Source organism: Lotus japonicus, chromosome 1 (assembly GCF_012489685.1).
Source record: "Lotus japonicus ecotype B-129 chromosome 1, LjGifu_v1.2".
Classification (NCBI taxonomy): Eukaryota; Viridiplantae; Streptophyta; class Magnoliopsida; order Fabales; family Fabaceae; genus Lotus; species Lotus japonicus.
Genome location: NC_080041.1, coordinates 18,811,384 through 18,838,049, shown reverse-complemented (window position 1 = coordinate 18,838,049; position 26,666 = coordinate 18,811,384). Strand labels below are relative to the sequence as shown.

Here is a 26,666-nt window from a genome sequence, read left to right as displayed (position 1 = left end):
GAAAGCTTGAGACTCTCAAGCAAAGAGAAAACAGTGACCTCTTGGCTATTGTCTCATTTGAGACAGTTTCAAAACAGTCTCGAATGCAACCAATAAAGGCATAACACGTGTTAATTCTATTTTTTTATTTTTTATTTTTAGTAGTAACTAGATATTCAATCTTTTAACACCAACATTTTACTAAACTAAATTTTAGTCCCAACTAATCTACATTATTATACTTTCTTCTCAAAATATCATAAATTATGATTTAACCCATAACATTTATCAAATTATATTTTAAATATTCAGCAATCAATATTTTATGTTGTATTTCAAAAACTATCACAAATCTTGACTTTGTAACCGTTAGTTCAAAAAAAAAACTTAATAACCGTAAAAATCAATTCAACCACGTTAAAAAAAAAAAGAAACTTCATCCTTAAAATTATTTGCCGCCACCTCTCGCCATCGCCGCTTGCCGCAGACCGCCGTCGGTGACGCTAGCCTTTCGCCTACAAATCCTCTCGCCATACGCGCCGCTCGACTTGTTGCCGCCGTCATTAACAGGTCTTGAATGCGACGAATGGTGATCTTCGGCGAACGACAAGCGTCAGCCATCTGCGGCGAGCGGCACTCTGCGGGGCGTACAGCGGCGGACTGAGGAAGAAGATGATGTTCACGATGAAAATACGTTTTTTTCACGGTCGAAATTATAATTTATTACATCTTGAGAAAAAAAGTATAATAATGTAAATTAGTTGGGACTAAAATTTAGTTTAGTAAAATGTTGGGGTTTAAAGATTGAATATCTTGTGACTATTAAAAATAAAAAATAAATAAATAAAAATAACACGTGTCATGCCTTTATTTGTTGATTTGAGACTGTTTTGAAACTGTCTCATGTGAGACAATACTAAAAAATTACCCAGAGAAAACAACTCTTTATTCATATCTTCTTATACAAAATGTTAATTATACATCCCCTTCATTTATATGAGTCATATTAATTTTAAAAATCAAATATATCAATCTCTTTATTTATTTATTTCAATTTCTAAAGGATACTCAAGAACAGATATTATCTTATATATATATATATATATGGGGAATGCTAACTTACTCCCACTTGATTTTGTGAAGGAGTAAGTTAGCACTCAACACCTTTTCCTTTTGACAAAAAAAATCCAACACCTTTTCTTTCAAGCCAATTAAATTTGGGTAGTTATGTAACTTTCTTTTTTATATTTTTAATCCAAAAATTAATTTCTCTCTCCTCCCACTTACCACTTTCTTTTCGGTTCTCCTCCTATTTCATGGGAGTTGGGTTTGGGGCCCCCCTATGGGGCTCCGCGCCCCACCTCATTTTTTTTAACCCAAAAATGCCCTACGGAAATAACACTTCCGTATTCACTAAAATAGAATACGGAAGTTAAACTTCCGTATTCTATCTCTGACAGACATCACCTTTTCCACCATTACTCCTCCCTCCACCAACCCATCCACCATTACTCCTCTGTCACCAACCTCTCACCAGCCCCCTTAACCCCCTCAATGCCTCCAGACCACCCTCTCTCTCACCCTCTCCTACCTCACTTTCATTCTTCCTACCACCACCACCACCCTCTCTCTCACCCTCTCCTACCTCACCATTGGATGCATTTGAGGTAAGTGTTGTTTGTTCTTTGTTGTTATGTTGATGTAGTGGAAGTGGTTAGATTAAGTAGTTTAAGTAGTTAGATTAAGTAGTTTGAGTAGTTAGAAGGATGAGTTTTTGAATTCTGAGCGTGATAAAATACGGAATACACATTTCCGTATTTAATACGGACATGTATAGTCTGTATTAAATACGGATTTTCCAATTCCGTATTCAATACGGATTTTCTAATTCCGTATTCAATACGGATTTTGCACTTCCGTATTCACTACGGATTCTAAAGTTCCATATTTAATATGTACAGGGATGACAGATTCATTTTTCTTTCGTGAGTCACAATTGATTGAAGCTGGATTTCACAATGGTCAACCTGAAGAGGCCACTACAGAGGTGCCACCACCAGCATTTGTGCCCCCGTGTATATGTATAGATGTCTCGCATTTATTTGCAACTGATCAGGTATTCTTTGAACAGATTTTTGCATTGTTTTGAGAGTGTAATATATCAATTCTTATTACATCTTGATCACCCTTGTAATCAATTCTTATTATTATAACAGATTTTCCCTACCCGTGATGATCTTATCAATTGGGTTCATGGAATTGCGATTGAAAATGGATATGTTACGTTGATCACAAAGTCAGATTATGGTGGGAATGGAAGCAGAAAAGCTTATGTCATGTTGGGGTGCGAGAAGCATGGTAAATATGTTCCCTACAGAGACCCTGACCTTGTTGAAGGGACGAGATCACAAAAGACAGGTTGTCCTTTTAGACTAAAAGGACGACCTAGGAAAAATGACATAGATAGAGATTGGCGGCTAAAGGTGATGGAAGGTATACACAACCATGAACCAGCTAGGTCACTACTTGGGCACAATTTTGTTGGTCGTCTAAAACCCGGAGAGAATGAGCAAGTGGGAAAAATGACAAGGAGTTGGGTTCCACCGAGAAAGATGTTGTTGACTTTGAAGGAAAACAATCCTTCAAACTTGACTACCATATCTCAGATTTATGGTGTTTGCAAGAGGTTAAGAAAATCCCTCCGCGGGGGATTGACAGAAATGCAACACTTGTTGAAGAAGTTGGACGGTGAAAAGTATGTCCACTTTGAAAGACATGAGCCTGGATCGGAAGTCATTAGAGATGTATTTTGGGCTCATCCAAATGCTATCAAACTGTTCAACACATTCTCGTATGTAGTGATTATGGATTGCACATACAAGACAAACAAATATGCAATTCCCTTGCTTGAGATTGTTGGACTGACTTCCACAGATAAGACATACTCCATAGCATTTTGCTACATTGTTAATGAGGGCACAGATGACTACGTTTGGGCACTGGAGTGTATGAAGTCTCTATTAGCTGATCAAGCCATGTTGCCTAAGGTGATTGTTACTGACAGGGATCTTGCCTTATTGAGTGCTGCTAAGCAAAGCCTTCCTAACACTACACATTTATTATGCTTGTGGCACATCAACAAGTGTGTTTTGGCAAAGTGCAAACTCTATGTTGGCACAGATGATTTTGCTGAATTGGTTATGATGAAGTGGGCAGAGGTGGTGGATGCTGCAACAGTTGAAGAATTTGAAGTGAAATGGATGCAATTGTTTAATATGTGCAAGGCAAAATACAGCAACTTTACCTCCTATTGTTCTACTACATGGTTGGTCCACAAGGAGAAATTTGCCAAGGCATGGACAAATCATGTGATGCACTTTGGAACAACAACAAGTAATAGGTAAAAAAATTATATGAGCTTAATTTATGCGTTGTTTGTTCATTTGATAGATTGTTGTTAATAAAATATCTATTTGTTGTTTGCAGGGCTGAGGGTGCACATGCCAGTTTGAAGAAGATGTTGCGGGATTGCAAGGGTGACCTGGCCACTTCATGGGATGCGTCGCATAGTTTGACATGTAATCGACATACTGAAATATTAGCATCGTTTGAGCGCAGTATTCACAGAATTGATCACATTTTCATGTTCCCATTTTACACAAATATTAGAGGATTTGTGTCAAACAAATGCCTGCAGCTCATTGGCGCTGAACATATAAGAATGAAGTCCTACGGCGGATGCGATTGCTTGTTGAGAGAGACTCATGGACTACCTTGCGGTTGTGAACTTGCAGGTCACCGGTCAACCACTCTCTTGTCAATTAATTCTATTTGTTATTGAAAGTGACACTTTTGTGAACTTGCAGGTTATGAAAGAATTCCATATGAGTCAATTCATCCATTCTGGAAGAGACTGAGTTGGGAGCATGTACCTGAACCTGTTGTAGATACTACCAGCAACCATATTTGCGGCATGAACCATGGAGATATGCAACCAGAAGTTGAGGCATTGACACATTATTTCAGTTCTTTGGATACTGGAGGGCAGAGTATGGTAAGGAGGAAGCTTCAAGCGATCTATTGTCCTGAAAGCAGTTCACTTTGTACTCCTGCGGTTAAGATAAGGTCCAAGCGCACTCTTAAGGCGAATGAGAGAATACCACCCAAGAATAAAGCAATAGGATCCTTAACTCGTGATCTTTCAGGTTTTGAACATGTTGATAGGGAGATCAAAGAGGCAAAGAAGGCTTCACAACCACCAAAGAAGAAGAAGCGTGTGAAGAAGTCTGATACAAGCTATTTCATGGGTCATTTTCCATCCTTTTTCCACCCATATATACAAACAGTTCAGAATGTTGAGGATGATGGTAACTGTGGCTATAGAGCCGTTGCTGCATTACTCGGACTACCATCAGGTGAGGAAAGTTGGTCATGGGTTAGGGCAGCGTTGATAGAAGAACTTGAACGACATAGAGGATTGTATGATGAAATGTGGTCCAGACATGTGGTTAATGCCTTACATTCCCGACTCACTCTTCCTCCTGGTGATCCGGCTACCGAGGATAAATGGATGCAACTGCCAGAGATGGGATACCTTATAGCAACCAGGTTCCAAGTGGTTTTCATATCCATCTCCTCTACGGGTTGTTGTTCATACCTTCCACTAAGAGGAGAAGGTCCACCGGATGTACATCTTGTTATAGCTGTTGGTCATGTGATAAATCTCTTTGTACAGGTATTTTTTGATTGAGTACACTAACATCCAATTGGTGAATTAATTTGTGGTATTTGCAAGTTATCTAATTTTATTGTTCTTCTCTATAATGTAGCTCCATCTAACTCCTGGACATTCTATGCCGCCAATTGCTCTCCAGTGGGAACGGTATGTTGATCCCACATCAGTACGCTGGAACGCCCCATATGATACACGTTTACGCAGGTTCACGTCAGAATTCGAAGCTTGGCTTGTTACTTTTGGTGTTCCTCTTAGTCACCAAAGCTATGTAGACATCACCTCAGATTGACACTGCACTTTGTGTAATATTCATTTGTAAACGCTCTGTAATATTAATCTGATGAGCCTTGCCCTTATGATGTTCATTTGTTGCTTTTAATAATATTAATTTGATGGTCATTGTTATATTGATGGGCCTTATTATTTTGAAACAGCATCAGGGATAATTAACATAGACAACCACTCTGTCATCAGAGTCCTGTCATTTCCAACCACTCTGTCATCAGAGTCCTGTCATTTCCAACCACCCCATCATCAGAGTCCTGTCATTTCCAACCACCCCATCATCAGAGTCTTGTCATTTTCATCCACTAAATGACGAACTTGAAACCTGACATTACTCTCTACCACCAACCAACCTCAACCACACTTGTATTATCCACCAAACACCATAAATCTTTTGACCATTCTGCTATAAATCTCTCTGGGTTCTTTATTCTTCTTCATCCTTTTCTTCATGTCTTGCTTTCAAAGATAAAAAAAAATACAATGGAACAAGACTGGGATGCATTAGTCCGCCATTGCAAACGTCAAGGCAACACTTCTAGCAGCTCTCGTCCTCTCATTCCTGGGCCAGCTGGCGCCGTCCAGGCTGCCATGTATGCCCGTAGATCCAACCCTAACACACTACTCATTCCGACCCAAGAATTTGTGAGGCGTGCGCTCGAAGATAGATCAACCGAAACCGATCCTGATTTCAATTCAAATGCTTGGCTTACAGCCCTGCAATTGGTAGAATCTGCCACTCCGCTGGGCACAATCACAACGAATGTTGAGAGAGTAGAGAGTGTTGTTGCTGTTATTAAATCATGCACTCCCAATGGTTTCGGAGATGCCAAAGTTACCCTCAAGGTATTTCCTCGCTTTTGTCCAGCTTCTTTAACCGTAAATTTTTTGCCTCATTTTCTCTCACGATTGCATTGATTTAGGACCCTACGGGCACCGTTGACGCTAGCGTCCATCGCAAGGCCTTCATTGACGGCGAATTTAGGAATGCCATAACTGTTGGATCTGTTCTTGTTCTCCAAAAGGTCTATCATCTATTACCTAAACATTAATCTTGCTTCCTTTGAACAAGTACGCATTAATCTTTTAAATTTGCAATTTACTTGCAGGTTGCTGTGTTTGCACCGAGTAAATCTGTTCGTTATCTGAATATAACGTTGCCCAACATAGTCAAAGTATTTCCACAGGATAGCGGACCCCACGACTTCATCGATATCACTGAGGATTAATTTTGTTTTCGTGTTGCTTCTGAATAATTTTGTGTACCCTTTAAACTGCTTGCCATGGATTATTTATGTTACTTATCCTGCCTTTGATTATTTACGGTGTAGTTATACGGGTTTTTTTCAATATAAGAGTCGGCATATAATGAGTGGAAATAGAAAGCATGATTAATATAAAGAGAGTCATAATACAAAGAGTCACATGTCATAATATAAAAATACACAAAAAATATACAAATATACAGTCAATCACTCGCCCCGACCCCTACCGGCCCCCCTACGACCTCTAGGTCCACGGGCTTTGCCTCCACGAGCACCCTCTGCAGGAGCACCCTCTCCACGGGCTCTGCCTCCACGGCCTCTGCCTCCACGCGCACCCTCTGCAGGAGCACCCTCTCCACGGGCTCTGCCTCCATGGCCTCTGCCTCCACGCGCTCTGTCTCCACGACCTCTGCCTCCCGCAGCTCTAGCTCCTCGGACAGCAGCAAAGGCTACCCCCTGGGTACCAATGAAGGCATTGGATCTAATAAGATCCAGCGCCCTCTCAGTGAGGGATCGGGCATGCGTGCCCACTGCAAGAGCATCTGGCACCTCGAGTGACTGCTCCAACAAGTCCACGGCCCGACGCATAACAGTCTGCAAAAATAATGTACATACATTAGATACAAATAAATTATCATGAACAAAAAATCACAATTGAATGGAAAATAAAATTCAAACTTACCACCGCACTGAACTCCTCCCTCCTATCATCAGGGATGATGAACCGATGGGACACAGCGCTATACCACCTCATGTAATCCTCCACAGCCTCTCCCGGATATGTAGCAGGGATCCCCTGAGGGCGGAGGTGCGGCTCAAACTCAGCGTAGGCAGCATCTGCGGTCTCAGCAAGGGACCCAGTCGTCTGGATCTCAGAGGGGTGTCGAGGGACATCCTGTATGAAGCCAAACTGGCGCAGAACCCTCTCTGGTAGATGTCGTCGAACAACACGGCCAAATGGCGACCGGATGTAGCCAGAATACATGGCCCTCGGATCCCGTGGTCGATGAGCCCGATGGTTCTCAAATGGGGTCCATATAATGTCATCCACCGTCAGCTCATCGAGCATGAATCGCCTCTCATCAAGGCCTGCATGCCCGACCCGGGACGTAACCCACCGCCGCGCCCTAGGCTGGTCCTGTGAGTACTCCGGATCCGCCCTCCGGATAATGACGCGGTCAGAAAGGTACTCGTAGACCCATCCTAGCAGGAGCGAGCTGAAACCTCCCATCTGGGCCGTCCCCCTCCTGGACGCTCGACTAAGCTGGTCGTATAACGTAGCGAGCGCAATCGCGCCCCACGCGTACTCGTACACTCAGCCAAGATCCTCTAACATCCCTATCCAGTAGACGGTCGTATGGTAGCCTCCGCTCTTGCTAGCAAAGAGCGTCGCACCTAGCTGGTTCACCAGCCAAATCCGCGCAGCGTCCTCATCTCGGTGCTCTACAATGAAATGAATTAAGTTAATAGTTTATAACAATACAATAATAATAGATACAATTTAATCAAGTAATAATTAAGACATACCCGCCAACGCAGCCTCATACAGGGTCTGCAAGACCCCAAAGCGAATAGTCTAGCACCTATTCGTATCAAACTCAGCCTCATAAATACCAACAGATCCTCCCATCAACTGAGCACAGAGCGCTGCACACTCGTCCCTCTCCCCCCTCCCAGGCGTATAGAACCTCGACCCCATGGGGAGATGGAGAAGAGCCGACACGTCGTCCAGGGTGATAGTCATCTCCCCGAACGGCATGTGGAAGCTACTAGTCTCCTCATGCCATCGCTCCACAAGGGCCAAAATAAGGCCTGCATCTGTCACCGGGTAGCTGCAATAGGGTAGCTGATGAAGACCCGTCTACTCAATCAACTCTCGAACCCGCCTGTGACTGTCTGAATCACCATCACAAGCAAGGTTCCAAACCTTCCCCCCAGCTGTGGCCACCTTCAACTGTCGACGGTCCACATACCGCTCGTCTGTGTGTAGGAGTGCATTCCACGCCCAGGGAGCCTTGTGATCAACATAATGGATGAGGAGCGACAGCTCAACAGGCCCCCCCGGAAATGGCGGCAACCTCTGGATCAGGTCATCCTCGCCACCCTGTGGCCCCTGCTCTGGCAGGACATCAGCATCAACATCAGGAGGAGGAATACTATCCTCGTCGGATGACTCCTCGCCGGATGACTCCTCGCCGGATGACTCCTCGCCTGATGACTCCTGGCGAGGTAACTCAACCGTGGGAGACGGCGGAGAATCAACTGGAGGTAACTCAACCGTGGGAGACGACGGATAATCAACTAGAGGCAACTCAATCATGGGAGACGGCGGAGAAATAACTGGAGCTGAAGCCTCCACCGCCTGAGAGGTTGCAGCATGATCGCCGCGCCGGCTAGAAGCATGTAAGCGCCGGTGTCTATCCTCAGTAGCCCCCACATCCTCACTAGCTCGAGACCTCTTTCTGTTCTTCATTCTCACTATATATTCAGAGCAAACATTCACTATATATACCATTTCAGCCATAGACAGAAACATCATGCAAGCAAATGGAAAATTCCTAGAATTTTTTAAGTACATAGATGATAATCGTATCTTCTGTGGATTATGCATGCTTGGATCAACTTTTATTTTCCTAATAATCAATTATGGCATCTAGAAACTACTCACAAAGTGCTTTGGAATAAATGGAAATGCTAAAATCTTAAGTTAGAGGCAGAACGAAAGGAAAATTATAGTATTCAAGTTCTGCTATTGTGACCGTTCTGCCTAGTCACAAAATCAAGTGGGAGTAAGTTAGAGGCAGAACGAAAGGAAAATTATGAATCAAGGCATAAGTCTCGTATTTTGAGTACCGGGTCAAAACTTGAGGAACATGCGGCATCTATATACACCAGAAATATTTTTGCTAAATTTAAAGGTGAGCTAGAGAAAATCAACCGATTCAATAGACATAAGATTAGAAGAGATGGGCCTAAATATGTGTATCAGGTGTCCAATTGCTATGATGCTCGAGATACTTTCACTGTTGATATAGACTTAGACTCACAGATTGCTAAATGTGGCTGTGAACTATATGAATTTATGGGGATATTGTGCCGACACATACTAGTAATTTTCCAAGCAAAGGGAGTTGTTCAGATTCCTAGTCATTTTATTATGGAACGATGGACTAAGGATGCTAACAGAGGTCTTGAAGACACTTATAATGATAATGATTTGGGTGAAAAATCTGATACATTAAAGATTTTAAGAAGGGTGCATGTGCAACGAGAAGCAAGTTTTTTAGCTGATCTAGCAGAAGAGTCTGAGGAAGCATACAATTTCATTATTTCAGAAATGAAGCAAACTCATAAGTCAGCTGCTGCAATGAAAACAAGTGAAGGAGTAGCACTTTTGGAGTCAAGCGAGAAGAATGTAAATCAAGTTTGCTCATCTGAGCAAGTGAGTGAACCACCACAACTGACTATTGGAAACCCGCATGTATCACAAACAAAGGGGAGAAAGAAGGATGGAGGAAAAATGACTCAAAATGGCAGATTTAAGAGTGGACTTGAAGTGTCACTTAATAAATCAGTTGTCAAAAGGAAAACATGTCATGAATGCGGGGAGCACGGTCACAATAGCAGAACTTGCAAGAAAAGAAATCAAAATGATTAATGGATACATGTAAGTATTCTCACTTTTAAATATTTTCCCTGAACTTATAGTTAAACTTACAGTTATCATAACAAACTAATATTGCATTTGTGACTATGCAGAACTGTTGGAGGATTTTGGCTATCTGTTTTGTCTTTGACAGACAAGTAAAAACCAGCAAGTATCTTTTTTGGCAAAACCTTGCAACGAGAAGTGCTGCGTGGATCTGTTTAGTTGGCTATTAGTGAGCATTTGAAGTGTAGTGTGCTGTTTTTTGTGCTCTCTTTCAGAGGGATGGAGGGTTGGATTAGAATTATGTATTAGGCTTCACTCTGTAGCAGTTAATTATGTTACTATGTTAGAATTATGGCAAATTGCAATGAATAATTAGCAGGCTGTGTTCCTTATCTTGTAAACTCTTACTATATCGTGTTTGTCAGTTTGGTACTTTTCTTTTGGCAAGTGGTAATGAACATGCTGTTTTGGCTCTTTTAGTACTAGTAACTTGTAAAATTGTTCAATCAAATGACAATTAAAGAAATAGTTGTCGTATAATATTAATAATGTAAAAATCTCTTACAATGCAAAAAATAAAACAGATTCAATTTTTTTATGAACTAATTCTCTAGCTAAATACAAAAATAGTAGCAAAATACAAAAGTGTTGCTGTCATTAGCTTTCACAATGCAGCACTGTTTCACACATCTAAGTACATAAGCATTGAATTTCTTATGGTCTCTTAATGTCAGTTTGTTGTCTTAATGGAAGTTCTACTCTTTCCTTGCTGGTTCTTCAAGTGGGATTTACTTATTTTGTAATTGATAGCAGCAAATCCAGCAACTTTGCTTCTGTGTTTTAAGCTAAGTCGGTCTCAGCTTCTGTGTTTTATCCTGCACATTCAAAACACAAGAATGAGAGTGTGAATAACTTGTGTATAACTTGATTTATCAATATCATGCAGACTGGAATTTGGGTAAAATTTCAGCTTCAACAGTAACTAATATGTGGAGATACAAAGTACAAACCATCCAATTCCTGAAATGCATGATGGAATTAGAGCTGCTTCCAGACTAATCAGTTTTGAAACAGCAGCCCTGCAATGATTTTTTTGGTACTAATAACTACAATTTCTCATTATTCCCCTTTAAAGTGAACTCCTCATCAGAGAGGAATCAAGTCCAAAAAGTGCTGCACAGTTAATCTAGAGTAATGCATTCAAGTACTTGATAAGAAAAATGTTGTATTAAACTCTAATGAAGTGTTTTGATACATGTTATCCTGCAAGTAAGATAATGGTCTCAACCAGAGAAATAAACATAGAAAGAAAGATACCCTCCCAACAGATGCCCAAATGACAGCCACTCTCCCAATTTGATTCCAAATATATAAGCTCTTAATGGTACCCTTAAGGAATGTGTCCCACCCAATTCAATGTTGCAGAATCTGTACCAGCACCTGATAAAACCGTGAGGGAAAAAGCCAGACACACAATTCAGCATATTGCCTTGAGTGGGTGAAGAATTGAAACCCTTAAAATGGATCCGGCAGCGAGAAAGTCTGCATAGTCCTTTCTATTTCCAATTCACCAAACAGAAGCAATTAGATCTGGCTCTGATGACACCCATGAGAGAAATTGACCTCAAAGGGATAATCGGAATCGTTGAAAACACAGAAGCAACGAGAGACAGGGAAGCCCTTATGTGGGGGAAAGGAGTAGCTGCAACCGTCGGTGTCGGTGTCGGTGGGGAACCCTTTCACCTCTTCCTCTGTCAGTCTCTCATGCCGGCAAAGGAGAGCACCGCTGCAACGATGAGAAAATTTTATCGTTTCTCCCTTTGCTAGTTTTTTTGAAATCACGTGAGGGAATTAGGGATGAATATGAGTCTTTAGATTGTAATATAATTAACGGTTAAAGATTTGGAGTGACTTGGGTGACTTACTCCTGGAGTGAGTATATCCCTCCTCAAATCTCTATAATAATTTGAAACCCAAAAAAAAAAGACTTCAGATTCTATTTATCAAAAGATTCTCAAATTTCCTAGGACGAGAAAACTGTCAAAGGTTGTTGACACAAGGTTTGGAACTTGGTAGCATTAACATCCTCTGAGTGTTGCTCCTTCATTCAGCCATGGATCGCACTCAGCTTCTGTTGCTCGGTTTACCTCTCTTCCTCTTCTGTTCTGACCTCCTGTCTCTCTTCACATCTCCGCCGCCACCTCCGACGAAACCATCTCACAGCCACCACCACGAACAACCAGCGGTTAACCCTGCAACAATTCAGTTCCCCTCCGAGGTAATTTCTATTTCATCAAACTAAATTCATCCATCAATTACATCACTATCTTAATTCTTAACAAACATCTAATGGGTCGCTTTGTGTCATCCCAGAAAACCGCCACCAATATTGGAGGTGTTGGTCTTGGCAACACTGTCAACATCAACTACTGTTCTTCTTGCTCCTACAAGTACTTTCCCTTAATCTCCCTATTACTATTGTTGTTGTTGCATGATGTTTTTGAATGTTGATCACTTTTAGAGTGAGGAAGATCATTTAGTTTGTGGGTATTTGAGAGATTGACCATCCAAAATTTTGAGAAATTGACCATCCAAAATTTTATATATACAAAATTTTGATTTATGTGTCAAGAGTGCAATTTTTATCTGGGTTGTGTGTATCATATGCTATGGGATTTGGATTGTCAGTGGTTGGGAATTGAAGTATTGTACAAGATCATTGCTTTGCTTGTTGCATCAAGTTTCTTTTATCCTTACTATATGTGAGTCGTTTTTTAAAATTTCAGCAACATATTCCTAGTGATGACAAGATCATTGCTTTGCTTGTTGTTCTGTATTTCTTGTGGTTGGTTGATTGCTTGCAATGCTGTGCATAGTTTTCTGTTGGAAAGATATGTGAATAGTTTTTTTTTTTTTAATTCAGTAACATATTCCTAGTGATGAGTGATGACCATTTAATGTTAGAAAAGATTTTCACATATCACTATTGGATATGAGAACTTGGTGGCAAGGGTGTAAAGAACTTGAGCTGAGTTTTTTCCTATTGTGTTTAGGATGGGGAAGTTGGTGTAAATGGATGGTTGTGTTGTATGCAGGGGAACAGCGGTAACAATGAAGAATATGTTGGAGATTGCTTTTCCTGGAACTGAGGTTGTTCTTGCAAATTATCCCGCGCCACTTCCAAAGCGTCTGTTAAGCAAAGTGGTTCCTGTTGTTCAGCTTGGTGTTATAGGGACTGTAGTAGCTGGGGAACAGATTTTTCCAATGATGGGTTTTGTTGCACCTCCTCCTTGGTATTTCAACTTGCGTGCTAACAAGTTTGGAACCATTGCCACTACTTGGCTTCTTGGGAATACACTGCAGTCGTTCTTACAAAGCTCTGGGGCATTTGAAGTTTACTTGAATGGTGAACTGGTTAGTGCCTTCCTTCTGTTTTTTGTTTTCTTTTATCTTTTTTGAAGCATTTCTTGGCAAGTTGAGCCTGTGATCTTTCTCTCCAATGAATGCTAATTTTGTGATTCTTCTGCAAGCACATACCCTCAATCATAATTGGTTAGACTTAGCTTGTTGCATTATCTTTCCAAAAAAAAAAATCAACATTTTTAACACTTTACCATCATTGTTTTTTGCCAATACTAGTTGCCTTCATATCACTCTTTCTGTTTGGGGATCTATTTTATAGCTGTTGAGAGTCTAACATTGACTAGAGATATAGTAGTAAATTAAGTATTCATATAGGGTAATGTAATCCTCACTACTAAACTAGCTTTTGAGGTAGAGTTAGGCCTAACCTGAATAATTAGGTAGTAAATGAGAAACAAGCATAAGCTAGCTTTTAAGGTAGAGTTAGGCCTAGCTTTATAGCTGTTCAGCAGCAAGATATTATGAGATCATGGGCAGACTCTGGAGAATTGGGGTCTCACCTCCATTTCAGATAAACGAGAAACAATTTTTTTGTTATATAAACCGTCATAATTTGGAACATCTGATTTGATATTACAATTATATCACCATACGTTTTCTGAGTGGTTATGAGAGAGTTGTTTCTCACCTTGCATTCAACCTTGTACTTGTTGTGTGTTTGGTTTTGCAACATATGTCAATTCTTAAGTTTCTTAAGTTTCTATTGACCCATTTAAACTTTTCTGCCCTTGAAGGTGTTCTCTAAACTGAAGGAGGCAAGGTTTCCTGGAGAGATAGAGTTGAAGGATCTGATCAGCAAAAAGATGGAGACATCTAGACTTGTCCATAGCGCGTCAGAATTGAATCTTTAGCTCATTTGCCTTTCATGGGGACATCCAGTTTGAACGATCATAAATGATGAATGGATCTGCCATCGCATTTTGAAGTAGAGGACGGTATACAGATATCATAAGAATCTAATGTCGCAAGGTTTCCATGTGCCAATATTGGAAAGTGAACTTTCTGTGTTGAAAGAGCCTAGTAGCTGCTGAAGGCAAACTCAATTTAAGCTTATCATACACATAGCTTTTACACTATCATTCGACTGTTTTTTTTACATTCTTATATCTGGTTATCTGCTCAATTAACTACTACGAAAAAAATTGAATGAGAGGAAAGCCAGTTTAGGCCACACCATTGTGTCTAAAGTAAAACTTCTAAACTATATGCTATACGAATATCTCCCGTTGGGATGCAAACCAAAAAACACTTATTATTGGAGTTTATTTGGTGCATTTTCTAGTAGATAATCTTCAACAAGTCTGTATCCAAATGAGCTCTATGTAGATAAAACTATCAAGATAACTTTAAAAAAAAGAAAAAATTCCAATGGTTTTAAACATGTTTATAAAGATTCAAGATGCAAACAAATGAAACAATGAAAAAAAAATAGAATTTTGAGTGATGATAATATGAATAAGTTGGAATAACATCTCAAGGTTTCATGAATGTGGTTTGCACGTTAACAATCTTCCTTTCATTCAATATATGTTGGTGTAAAATTGATTTTAACTTTACCCTAGTAATGATTTCGTACCAAATGTGATTTGGTAAACGTTCATTTTATAAAGTTATTTGTTGGTGTAAAATTGATTTTTGATTTTCACTAATCAACTGCACCTGCTCTTGAGATGGGAGGGACTCGTATTTGATGCAAGAATGAACTACAAACTTTTCCACCCAAAGAATCTGTTTACAGAATATATTATTTTTTGTGATAGTACAATTGAACAGGTTACATAAACATGAAAATTGAAATTGAAATATGACGTGTATACACAAAAGATTCTTTTATTGCTTTCCTCTTCAAGCCAAATCTCGAGCCTCCTTTAATTTCCACTGTTTTGACCAAATTGAACATGTAGCAAATATCATGAACAAGTACACTCCCTTGCTGTTTCAGCAAACTGAAATTCGTCTCTTGAGAATTACTGGCTTTTGAAATATGTTCTCCACAATGATCAATGCAATCAATGAAGCAAAGTATCATATGAATTATGAAAGCCCTATCAACATTTCTAAGCATTAGTAGAATTACATAAATTACATAAAACTCAATAGGGTTAGGGTCTGTTTGATTACCGTTTTGTAAAACTGTTTCAATTTTTAAAAACAGGAAAAAAAAATTCGTTTGTTGTGAACAATTCTAAACTTTTCTTAAAAATAAGGTCTTATTTTCAATTTCTAAAACTGAAGTCCTAAAGTGAGATGTTTTCTGTTTCTGTTTTTAGTTTTCAAGTAACATGTTTTTCAACTTAGAAAAACATATCGCTCAAACAATTTTTTCTTTTCTTCTGAAAAAACAGGTTTTACAAATTGTTTCTGAAAAATAGTTTTGAAATTCAGAAAACACGAAGGGAATCAAACAAGTCCTTAGCTTTTGCGGAATCATGCTGAAAGTATTTACCTCAAAAGATTTCATATCCTGCTTATATCACGGCCAAACACAAAAGTTGTAGCCCAGTTGATAGCTACATAGAATCTGTTCCTCCAGCTGATGACACGAGTTAGATACGCTGAGCGCCAAATAAACCAACTGACAAAACCTGCCAGAGCTACCCCTTTTCCCTCCTGTGGGAGATAAAGACTGAGTGAATCAAAACTATAAACAAGTTTTAAAAGCACCAGCAAAAAGAGCTCAGGAAAGACAAAAAAATCACCTTGCTCTCTCTGAGGTCAACTAGAGCTTTGTAACTGCCAACAGTTGCCATGCTTCCAAGGTGCTTGTAAACAAAAGGATCCCCCAACTCTATGTCTATTGCACTGTTTGCACGGCCTCCGTTCGCTTTTCCTACTTTGTTTAATAAGCTTGCTAAATATTTACCTTGCCTCTCCGCTACCTGTTGGATTCAAATCAAAAAGCATTATAGTGATAGAACAAACTTTCAGGCAAAGAAGAAACATGCAACACCACTTCAACCATGAACCGCAACAAATGATATGTATCAGAGACCCAGACCTTAGTGTTAAGTAACAACAAAACTGCAAATTTCAGGAACTTAAGAAATAGAGTGTGCAGGAGAAACTAATGAACCTAATGTAACTTACTTGGGCTAAAGCCGGAAGTATTGGTTTTCCAGTGCTTTCAACAAATCCACTGCAGTCACCAATTGCGTAGACATCTTGTACTGAGGGAACACGAAGCCACTCATCAATGCCAATCCTGTGAAAAGAAAACTTTCAGAACTAGAAAGAAACATGAGGGAGAAAGACAGGGCACACCAAAGGTATATCAGATACAAGGAAATCTGATACAGCTAAGAGAAACTTGTGGATGTGGTGCACAAGTGAGTAGGAAAGTAAAACGTAACTACATATAGATATGGATATAGAGGTCAACTGGCACCGATATCAGCCTTGAAATGCTTACACCCCCAAATAACTTTATACAGAAAATAAATCCTTTTCAGATATTGACTTCCATTCCAAATTTCGGAAGATTTAAATACAAACGAGTGCATAAACAAATTAGTGATACTTTTACGTTTGAAAACTACATGTCACGGAGAAAAAAGATCTTGGACTTATGTGAAATTTTATGAGCATGACATGGATGAGACAAACTTTGTATCCAAATATGAAACTAAAAGAAATTCATATGCTGAAGTTATTTGTTGGTTTGCCATTCATTTCATACAAAAATACATGCATATAATGTGAAAACATAGTATCCTTGGACAAATTTGATCCTGCTTTCATTAAATGACACATCAAAATGCTATATTTATACCGAAATCAGCTAATTTGTAAATTTGCATTGGTTGTCAATGAAAAGAAAACAAATAACCTTCCACCGGGAGATTTAGGGAGATCCCAAGAGCTGACAACAGAAGATGGACCAACTCCAGTAGACCATACCAACAATCCATATGGAACCTCCGTACCATCATTAAGGATAATTTTCTGATCATCAACATCTTTCACAATGCCACGAACAAGTCGGACTCCTGACTGATAGAAAACTCAACATGAGAAGAAATACTAGTATTGAAAAGTTTTAACAGCTCAATCAGTTTTTAGCATACTTTTCGCACTATGATGAAGATTTCTATCTATTGTTTGAAAAGATTCCAAATTACTCAGCCAGAAACAGTGAACCTTGATTATATTTGGTATTTTGGTTATTACATAGACCAATTTTCTTTAGATGGAGAGAAGAGTTTAGCTTTCTCACATGATATTCAGAAGTTAAAAATCAACAACAGGAACGTGATGAACAAACACTAAAGAAATTCTTTCAACATAAGGCTTACCTTTGTCAACTGCTTGGTGGCATAGCGCCTTAGTCGAACATCAAAGGAAGACAATATCTCATTGGCCTAAAAAGGCACACATAAATTGGTTAGCAACACAAATCAACTCGAAAGAAACTTTTGGCATGGAAAAAATGGATAATTTCTTACGATAAAATTGGCTTACATGCACTCTAAGGTGTTTCAAACAATTTAGCAAAATGTGATGACATTGAAGATATACAATGGCAGGAGCAACAAGGCATAACAAATGTACAGTCTATTAGTTGTATCACGTATATAGTCCGACCAAGTATACCTCAATTAAAGTAACATGGATATAGTCCTTCACATGAGAATATCTCTGACGGACATCTCTCATGATAAAATCACTCAGTTCACCACTGAATTCAACTCCGGTAGGACCACCTCCCACAACCACACAGTGTAACAACCTTTTCTTTTCCTCTTCCCCAATCCCTGCATCCAAATCAAATACAAATTACAAAGGTATTGTATAGTCTAAAGTCTAACACTCTTTTCCAAAATGACTTCATATTAAGCTAATATAGCAAAATGTTGCAAACCTGGAACATCGGACATCATCAAGTTCAGAAGCAATTTCCGACGAATTTCCTGTGCATGGTAAACTTCTCGAAGAAAAATTGCATGTTCAAGGACTCCATGAATTCCAAAAGTTGTAGGTTGTGCTCCTAATGCAATTACTAACTTATCGTAGGCGATTGAGAACTTCCAAGGATCTAGAGCCTGTGTTCCTTCAGTCACAGTCTCACATTGCACCTTTAAAACCATGTCAGATTCTCGCATATTAAGCATCATTGTGAGTAACTACGGTTCAACTAATACTAGTATCATACATATTTGTTTGGAGGAGAGGAGAAAGAGTAGAAATAGATATGTAATTGAGTTTTGATTGGGGCTTCCGTTGCCAGGCATTTATTTTAAAGTTTGAGTTCCAATAAAGCAATTAACGAGCTCTATCTCCCTAGGTAGGGTAGACCAAGAGGATCAAACAGTTCAATGAAACCATTTACAGTTTGGTACCTTACACTGGTTTCAAACTCTGAATAAATCCCTTTTAGTTTCAATAGATCCTAAGATTCTTTCCTAAAAAATTGCAATGATTTTCCTTCTTTGAAAATGCTAGCATGCTCTACTGGTCATATAATCAGATATCTCATGGTATTGTTAAATCCTTGAATACATTCTGCTAGAATCTGTCGTACTGGATTATTTCTCTAAGACTGTTGGTTGTTAAATCTGTTATCTAGTTTTAAAACAACATATAACTGAATCTGTTATATGTCATGGGATTTAGCTTGAGTGCAAATTAAGCTTCCTAATATTCTGAATCAGATAATACAATACACTACAATTCATCAAATATTTCGAATCCCTTCTCTCTCTTCATTCTCTTGACTAGTCTTCTTCTTCAATACATTCCTTCTTATAAAAGTTGCAGAAAAGCATGCTGGAGGCAAAAATCACACAATTCATGTTTGCCATACATTTCCATCATCAAGTGACCACACAATGCTCAATTTATCATGACACTTGATTCAATCACTTCCACCTATCCTTCTTATTAAGAAAAGACACTAATCTAAAATAAAATTATAAAATCTACCACTCCAAAACCAAAAAAAGTCTATCAAACAAAACATCATTACATATTTATGCCCTGACACCTAATTTTCCATCCCCCAACCAGAAACTCTTATAGTTACAAGTTACAATTTAATTCTGTGAGATATTCCAAACCTGGCCAATGGGATACTTCAACCCCCCCCCCCCCCCCCAATAACTAAAATATATGAACATTTCAAGTTCCAACACAGAAGTATGTGGCCCCTCAGCTAAAAAAACAACATAAAATTGAATGTCTATTCGTATCAGCGTTAGCAGAATCAATTCTACTAAAACTGCCTATTGTAAACATGTGGTAAAATGATGAGACTTATATTTAGATACCTTAATGAAAAAAAAGCAGGTTTTGCATGATAAAATTCACTAGTAAAATCACAGAATTGATTATGCTTAACGCAGAAGCTACTGTTTGATGTGACAACTAAAACTAATTCTGCTTTACTAGTACATCCAAACATAATTTCAACTAGTTAGAATTGATTTTAACCCAGATTCTACAAAACTGATTATGCTTTCCAAATTTCAAAATCAACATACATACCTCATGCTTATCAACATCAACACCAGTACAATTAGCAAGGAAGAAATAAGAACCAGGCTCCCTGGAAATAGCAGGTTGGATCCTGGCAATGGGTTCAGCAACCGATCTAAACTCAAGAGTTCCAACACAAGTGGAAGCCAAGAGAGGCGTGAACACCATGTGATTCCGAGGGGAGACGCAAACGATGTCGTAGATTGCAGTGTCCAACCCCTTCATGAGCCTGCACCCGGCCCAACCGGTCCCCAGCACCACCACACGCGGCTTCTCGTGCGGCTTCGTGGGCGCCAAACCGGCATGGGGAGCCAACCCGGTTGAACCGGAAACTGGGGTCTCCGTCGCCGTGGTGAAGCGAGAGATCAGAAAAGTGAAACGTGGCGAGAGGAGCGTGGTTTTGGATCGGGGAAGTGTGGTTGTGGTGGAAAATTTGGAGAGGTTTCTGAACCAGAACATTGTGTGTGTGTGTGTGTGTGTGTGTGTGTGGAACAGGGTACGAGGTGAAAGGGGTTTGTGGGGAGTTGGGTTTGGGGCCCCCCTATGGGGCTCCGCGCCCCACCTCTTTTTTTTTAACCCATAAATGCCCTACGGAACTTAAACTTCCGTATTTTATAAAATAGAATACGAAAGTTAAAATTCCGTATTATAACTCTGACAGTCATCACCTTTTCCACCATTACTCCTCCCTCCACCAACCCCTCCACCATTACTCCTCCGTCACCAACCCCTCACCAGCCCCCTTAACCCCCTCAATGCCTCCAGACCACCCTCTCTCTCACCCTCTCCTACCTCACTTTCATCCTCACTTCCATTCTTCCTACCACCACCACCAACTCCTTCATTGGCAAGCTCTCCACCATTGGATGCAAAAAGATAGCATTTGAGGTAAGTGTTGTTAGTTGTTTGTTGTATGTTGTTAGTTTAAGTAGTTGAAGTTGTTAGATTAAGTAGTTAGATTAAGTAGATTAAGTAGTTAGAATGATGATTTTCTGAATTCTGAGATGTGTTAAACTACGGAATATAAAGTTTCGGAGTCTATACGAAAATTAATATACCGTATTCAATACGAATTATAAATTTCCGTATTCAATACGAATTATAAAGTTCCGTATTCAATATGGATAATAAAGTTCCGTATTCTCTTCCAGGGATGACAGAATCATTTTTATTTCATGAATCCCAATTGATTGAAGTTGGATTGAACAATGCTCAACCTGAAGAGGTGCCACCACCAGCATTTGTACCCCCGTGTATAAGTATAGATGTCTCGCATTTATTTACAACTGATCAGGTATTCTTTGAACAGATTTTTGCATTGTTTTGAAAGTGTAATATATCAATTCTTATTATGTCTTGATCACCCTTGTTTATGCCTTGTTTGTGTGTTGGGTATGCATCATTGAACAGATTTTCCCTACCCGTGATGATCTTATCAATTGGGTTCATGGAATTGCGATTGAAAATGGATATGTTGTGTTGATCACAAAGTCAGATAGCGGTGGGAATGGAAGCAGAAAAGCTTATGTCATGTTGGGGTGCGAGAAGCATGGTAAGTATGTTCCCTACAGAGACCCTGACCTTGTTGAAGGAACGAGAACACAAAAGACAGAATGTCCTTTTAGACTAAAAGGACGACCTATGAAAAATGGCATAGATAGAGATTGGCGGCTAAAGGTGATGGAAGGTACACACAACCATGAACCAGCTAGGTCACTACTTGGCCACAATTTTGTTGGTCGTCTAAATTCCGAAGAGAAGGAGCAAGTGGAAAAAATGTCAAAGAGTTGGGTTCCACCGAGAAAGATGCTGTTGACTTTGAAGGAAAACAATCCTTTAAACTTGACTACCATATCTCAGATTTATGGTGCTTGCAAGAGGTTAAGAAAATCCCTCCGCGGGTCATTGACAGAAATGCAACACTTGTTGAAGAAGTTGGACGGTGACAAGTACGTCCACTTTGAAAGACATGAGCCTGGATCGGAAGTCATTAGGGATGTATTTTGGGCTCATCCAAATGCTATCAAACTGTTCAACACATTTCCATATGTAGTGATTATGGATTGCACATACAAGACAAACAAATATAAAATTCCATTGCTTGAGATTGTTGGACTGACTTCCACATATAAGACATACTCCATAGCCTTTTGCTACATTGTTAATGAGGGCACAGATGACTACGTTTGGGCACTGGAGTGTATGAAGTCTCTATTAGCTGATCAAGCCATGTTGCCTAAGGTGATTGTTACTGACAGGGATCTTGCCTTATTGAGTGCTGCTAAGCAAAGCCTTCCCAACACCAGCCATTTATTATGCTTGTGGCACATCAACAAGTGTGTTTTGGCAAAGTGCAAACTCTATGTTGGTACAGATGATTTTGCTGAATTGGTTATGGGGAAGTGGGGAGAGGTGGTGGATGCTGCAACAGTTGAAGAATTTGAAGTTCAATGGATGCAATTGTTTAATATGTGCAAGGACAAATACAGCAACTTTACCTCCTATTGTTCTACTACATGGTTGGTCCACAAGGAAAAATTTGCCAAGGCATGGACAAATCATGTGATGCACTTTGGAACAACAACAAGTAACAGGTACAAAAATTATATGAGCTTAATTTATGCCTTGTTATATGTTTTTCATTTGATAGATTGTTTACATTGGAGAGTTAATAAGATATCTGTTTGTTGTTTGCAGGGCTGAGGGTGCACATGCCAGTTTGAAGAAGATGTTGCGGGATTGCAAGGGTGACCTAGCCACTTCTTGGGATGCGTCGCATAGTTTGACATGTAATCGACATACTGAAATATTAGCATCGTTTGAGCGCAGTATTCACAGAATTGATCACATTTTCATGTTCCCATTTTACACAAATATTAGAGGATTTGTGTCAAACAAATGCCTGCAGCTCATCGACGATGAACATATAAGAATGAAGTCCTACGGCGGATGCGATTGCTTGTTGAGAGAGACTCATGGACTACCTTGCGGTTGTGAACTTGCAGGTCACCGGTCAACCACTCTCTTGTCAATTAATTCTATTTGTTATTGAAAGTGACACTTTTGTGAACTTGCATCTTGCTTTAGCCTTATAAGAAATTAGTTTGACTTGCTCGTCACTCTCAACGTAAGGCCGCCACCATTTTGCGGTAGGTCGCTACCCTCATTTTTGGCGGTAGGACATGTGCAAGCGCTTTGTGAATGGGCTGAGGCCCGATATTGAAGACTCGGTGAAACCGTTGGGAATCACTCGTTTTCAGACTTTGGTTGAGAAAGCCACTGAGGTGGAGATAATGAAGAACAGGAGACTGAACCGTGTTGGAACAGGAGGGCCGATGAGGTCGGGCTCTCAAAATTTTCAAGGCAGAGGGAGATTTCAGAGTAGGAGGCCGTATCAACGTCCTGCAGGTAGAGGAATTGCTTCAGGATCTTATAGGCCCATGGTGGGTACTGCTGGAGGTTCTGGAGGTCAGACTGTGAACAGGGAGATGACCTGTTACAGATGTGGGCAGCCTGGGCACTATGCCAATGCTTGTACTGACATGAGGCCCAAATGCTTTAACTGTAACAAGTTGGGGCATACTGCTGCTCAATGCAGAGCACCCAAGACAGAACCAGCTGTTAACACTGCTCGTGGGAAGCGTCCTGCTGCCAAGGCAAGAGTCTACACCATGGATGGTGAAGAAGCTGAAGGGGTTGATGGTCTGATCAGGGGAGATTGCGAGATTGACGGTAATCTCCTAACTGTACTTTTTGATTCCGGAGCAACGCACTCTTTTATCTCTAGGGAATGTGCTACTAGATTAAAACTTCCCGTTACTGCTTTGAGTTTCGATCTTATAGTTACCACACCTGCCAAAACTCTGCTTGCCGACACTGCATGCATGTATTGCCCAGTAACCTATAGGGATAAAGTTTACCATGCTAACCTAGTGTGCCTAACTCTTAAGAACCTAGATGTTATCCTAGGGATGGACTGGTTGTCCCACTACCATTGTCTTCTGGACTGTAGCCGAAAGAGAGTGGTATTTCCTGACTCGGACCTTTCCGAGTATCTATCCGCCAATCATATTAATGTCTCTCTGAATGAAGGATCTCAAGAGTATTCAGTTTTGTTGAGCTTGGAGAGTAAAGGAAATTCGGAAGTGAGTAATATTCCAGTTGTGAGGGACTTCGCGGATGTTTTTCCTAGCGATGTACCTGGCTTGCCGCCTGTACGCGACATTGAGTTTGCTATTGACATCGTACCGGGAACAGGACCGATTTCGATTGCACCATATCGGATGGCACCTGCGGAATTGGTGGAGTTGAAGTCTCAACTTGAGGATCTCCTGTCGAAGGGATTCATCCGACCAAGCGTTTCACCTTGGGGAGCACCCGTCTTATTGGTGAAAAAGAAGGATGGGAAATCTAGACTTTGTGTCGACTATCGACAACTGAACAAAGTAACCGTCAAGAATAGGTATCCGCTACCCAGAATTGATGATTTGATGGATCAACTACGAGGAGCTGCGATATTCTCAAAGATAGACCTGAAGTCGGGTTACCATCAGATCAGAGTAAAGACTGAGGATATCCAGAAGACGGCATTCCGGACTCGTTATGGACACTATGAGTATCTAGTGATGCCATTTGGGGTGACAAACGCACCTGCTATCTTCATGGATTACATGAACAGGACATTCCATCCGTTCTTGGATCGATTCGTCGTGGTGTTTATCGACGACATTCTGATCTACTCAAAGAACGCTGAAGATCATGAAGGGCACTTGCGTCAGGTTTTACAAGTGTTGAGAGAGACAAAGTTGTACGCCAACCCTTCTAAGTGTGAATTTTGGCTCGAAGAGGTAAAATTCTTGGGCCATGTGATCTCTAAAGAAGGTATAGCTGTGGATCCAGCAAAGGTAGAGACGGTGTTGTCATGGGAACGGCCAAAGACCGTGACTGAGATCAGGAGTTTTGTCGGTTTGGCGGGGTACTATCGTCGCTTCATTGAGAATTTCGCCAAGATCGTTGGACCCTTGACTCAACTTACGAGAAAGGATCAACCTTTTGCATGGACCGAAGCGTACGAAACTAGCTTTCAGACAATGAAGGAACGTTTGACGACGTCACCTGTGCTCGTCTTACCGCAACCAGAGGAACCGTATGAAGTGTACTGTGATGCTTCGCATCAAGGGTTGGGATGTGTGCTGATGCAGCATCGGAAGGTGGTAGCTTATGCTTCACGACAACTGAAGACTCATGAGAAGAACTATCCGACTCATGACTTAGAACTTGCTGCCATTGTGTTTTCGTTGAAGATCTGGAGACATCACTTATATGGATGCAATTTCACCATATTTAGCGATCACAAGAGCTTGAAGTACTTGTTTGACCAGAAGGAGTTGAACATGAGACAACGACGTTGGATGGAGTTTCTCAAGGATTACGATTTTACCTTACAATACCATCCTGGAAAAGCTAATGTTGTTGCTGATGCATTGAGCAGGAAAATGCATATCTCGTCAATGATGGTGAAGGAGCTACAACTGCTGGAACAATTCCGAGATTTGAGTTTGGACGTAAGAGTATCCGAGGGAGAACTGAGGTTCGGGATGATCAGGATTACCAATGGATTGATGGAAGAAATCCGAGACCAACAGTTACAAGATGAATTTTTACTCGGAAAAAGGAATTTGGTAATTCAGGGTAAGGACCCGGAATTCAAGGTAGGAAGTGACAATATCCTACGGTGTAAGGGTAGAGTTTGCGTACCCAACAACCCTGACTTAAGGAGGTTGATACTGGACGAAGGTCACAAAAGTAAGCTGAGCATTCACCCTGGAATGAAAAAGATGCACCAGGACTTGAAGGTGAATTTTTGGTGGCCAGGAATGAAAAGACAAGTGGCAGAATATGTAGCTGCATGTTTAACCTGTCAAAAGGCGAAGGTGGAACATCAGAAATCTGCGGGTATGCTACAAAGCTTGGATGTACCTCAATGGAAATGGGATAGCATATCGATGGATTTTGTCGTGGCATTACCAAGAACTCAAAGAGGATATGACTCGATTTGGGTAATCGTGGATCGACTGACTAAGTCGGCTCATTTCATACCTGTGAGAACTACGTACAACGTGGATAAGCTATCAGAGATTTACATAGCTGAGATTGTGCGACTTCATGGAGTGCCAACAAGTATCGTTTCCGATAGAGACCCGAAGTTTACTTCACATCTGTGGGGAGCTCTTCATGAGGCTTTGGGAACGAGGCTGAGATTAAGTTCTGCTTATCATCCCCAGACTGATGGGCAAACTGAGAGAACTATCCAATCATTGGAGGATTTGCTACGAGCTTGCGTGTTAGACAATAAGGTCAGTTGGGACACCCTATTGCCACTGATTGAATTCACATATAACAACAGTTTTCATACGACCATAGGTATGGCACCGTATGAGGCATTGTATGGCCGCAAGTGTAGAACACCTTTATGTTGGTATCAAGATGGAGAGAATTTGTTAGTAGGACCGGAACTTCTACAACAGACAACTGAGAAGATTAAACAGATCAGGGAGAAGATGAAGGCTTCTCAGAGTAGACAGAAGAGCTATGCAGATCAAAGGCGCAGAACCCTGGAATTCGAAGAAGGAGATCATGTGTTCCTGCGAGTTACCCAGACTACAGGAGTTGGTCGAGCAATCAAGTCAAGAAAGCTGACGCCAAAGTTCATTGGACCTTATCAGATTACTCGTCGTGTAGGACCGGTAGCTTACCAGATCGCACTACCGCCATTTCTATCAAACGTTCACGATGTATTCCATGTGTCACAACTGCGGAAGTATATTGCTGATCCGACGCACGTCATCGAGCTGGA

The 26,666-nt window shown here is 40.5% G+C and overlaps 5 protein-coding genes across 7 annotated transcripts; 4 read left to right on the top strand and 1 right to left on the bottom strand.

Moving 5' to 3' along the window:
* Positions 1 to 3,468: 3,468 nt before the first annotated feature.
* Positions 3,469 to 4,725, top strand: LOC130729056 (uncharacterized). The gene is made up of 3 exons (XM_057580681.1): positions 3,469 to 3,773; positions 3,846 to 4,184; positions 4,715 to 4,725. Exons 1-3 carry the CDS (start codon positions 3,497 to 3,499, stop codon positions 4,723 to 4,725), a joined length of 627 nt encoding a protein of 208 aa, XP_057436664.1. The 5' UTR covers positions 3,469 to 3,496.
* Positions 4,726 to 9,283: 4,558 nt separating this feature from the next.
* LOC130731680 (protein FAR1-RELATED SEQUENCE 3-like) lies at positions 9,284 to 9,922 on the top strand. The gene has a single exon (XM_057583941.1). It carries the CDS (start codon positions 9,347 to 9,349, stop codon positions 9,920 to 9,922), a length of 576 nt encoding a protein of 191 aa, XP_057439924.1. The 5' UTR covers positions 9,284 to 9,346.
* Positions 9,923 to 11,906: 1,984 nt separating this feature from the next.
* On the top strand, positions 11,907 to 14,510 carry LOC130733981 (selT-like protein). Its single transcript, XM_057586273.1, has 4 exons — positions 11,907 to 12,194; positions 12,290 to 12,366; positions 13,012 to 13,330; positions 14,074 to 14,510. Exons 1-4 carry the CDS (start codon positions 12,030 to 12,032, stop codon positions 14,188 to 14,190), a joined length of 678 nt encoding a protein of 225 aa, XP_057442256.1. The 5' UTR covers positions 11,907 to 12,029; the 3' UTR covers positions 14,191 to 14,510.
* Positions 14,511 to 15,025: 515 nt separating this feature from the next.
* LOC130733980 (internal alternative NAD(P)H-ubiquinone oxidoreductase A2, mitochondrial-like) lies at positions 15,026 to 20,301 on the bottom strand. 3 transcript variants are annotated; one of them, XM_057586270.1, is made up of 9 exons: positions 19,820 to 20,301; positions 18,198 to 18,411; positions 17,930 to 18,090; positions 17,632 to 17,697; positions 17,166 to 17,329; positions 16,427 to 16,541; positions 16,039 to 16,218; positions 15,786 to 15,949; positions 15,026 to 15,285 (listed from the first exon to the last, which is right to left on the bottom strand). In XM_057586270.1, exons 1-8 carry the CDS (start codon positions 20,267 to 20,269, stop codon positions 15,797 to 15,799), a joined length of 1,503 nt encoding a protein of 500 aa, XP_057442253.1. In that variant the 5' UTR covers positions 20,270 to 20,301; the 3' UTR covers positions 15,026 to 15,285; positions 15,786 to 15,796. The 3 variants fall into 3 exon arrangements, with proteins under 3 accessions (XP_057442253.1, XP_057442255.1, XP_057442252.1); XM_057586272.1 differs by having other exon boundaries at positions 15,026 to 15,217; XM_057586269.1 differs by having other exon boundaries at positions 15,026 to 15,384; positions 19,820 to 20,300.
* A 164-nt stretch (positions 20,302 to 20,465) lies between these two features.
* LOC130733979 (protein FAR-RED ELONGATED HYPOCOTYL 3-like) lies at positions 20,466 to 22,877 on the top strand. The gene is made up of 4 exons (XM_057586268.1): positions 20,466 to 20,698; positions 20,962 to 21,104; positions 21,221 to 22,404; positions 22,508 to 22,877. Exons 2-4 carry the CDS (start codon positions 20,964 to 20,966, stop codon positions 22,860 to 22,862), a joined length of 1,680 nt encoding a protein of 559 aa, XP_057442251.1. The 5' UTR covers positions 20,466 to 20,698; positions 20,962 to 20,963; the 3' UTR covers positions 22,863 to 22,877.
* Positions 22,878 to 26,666: the final 3,789 nt, after the last annotated feature.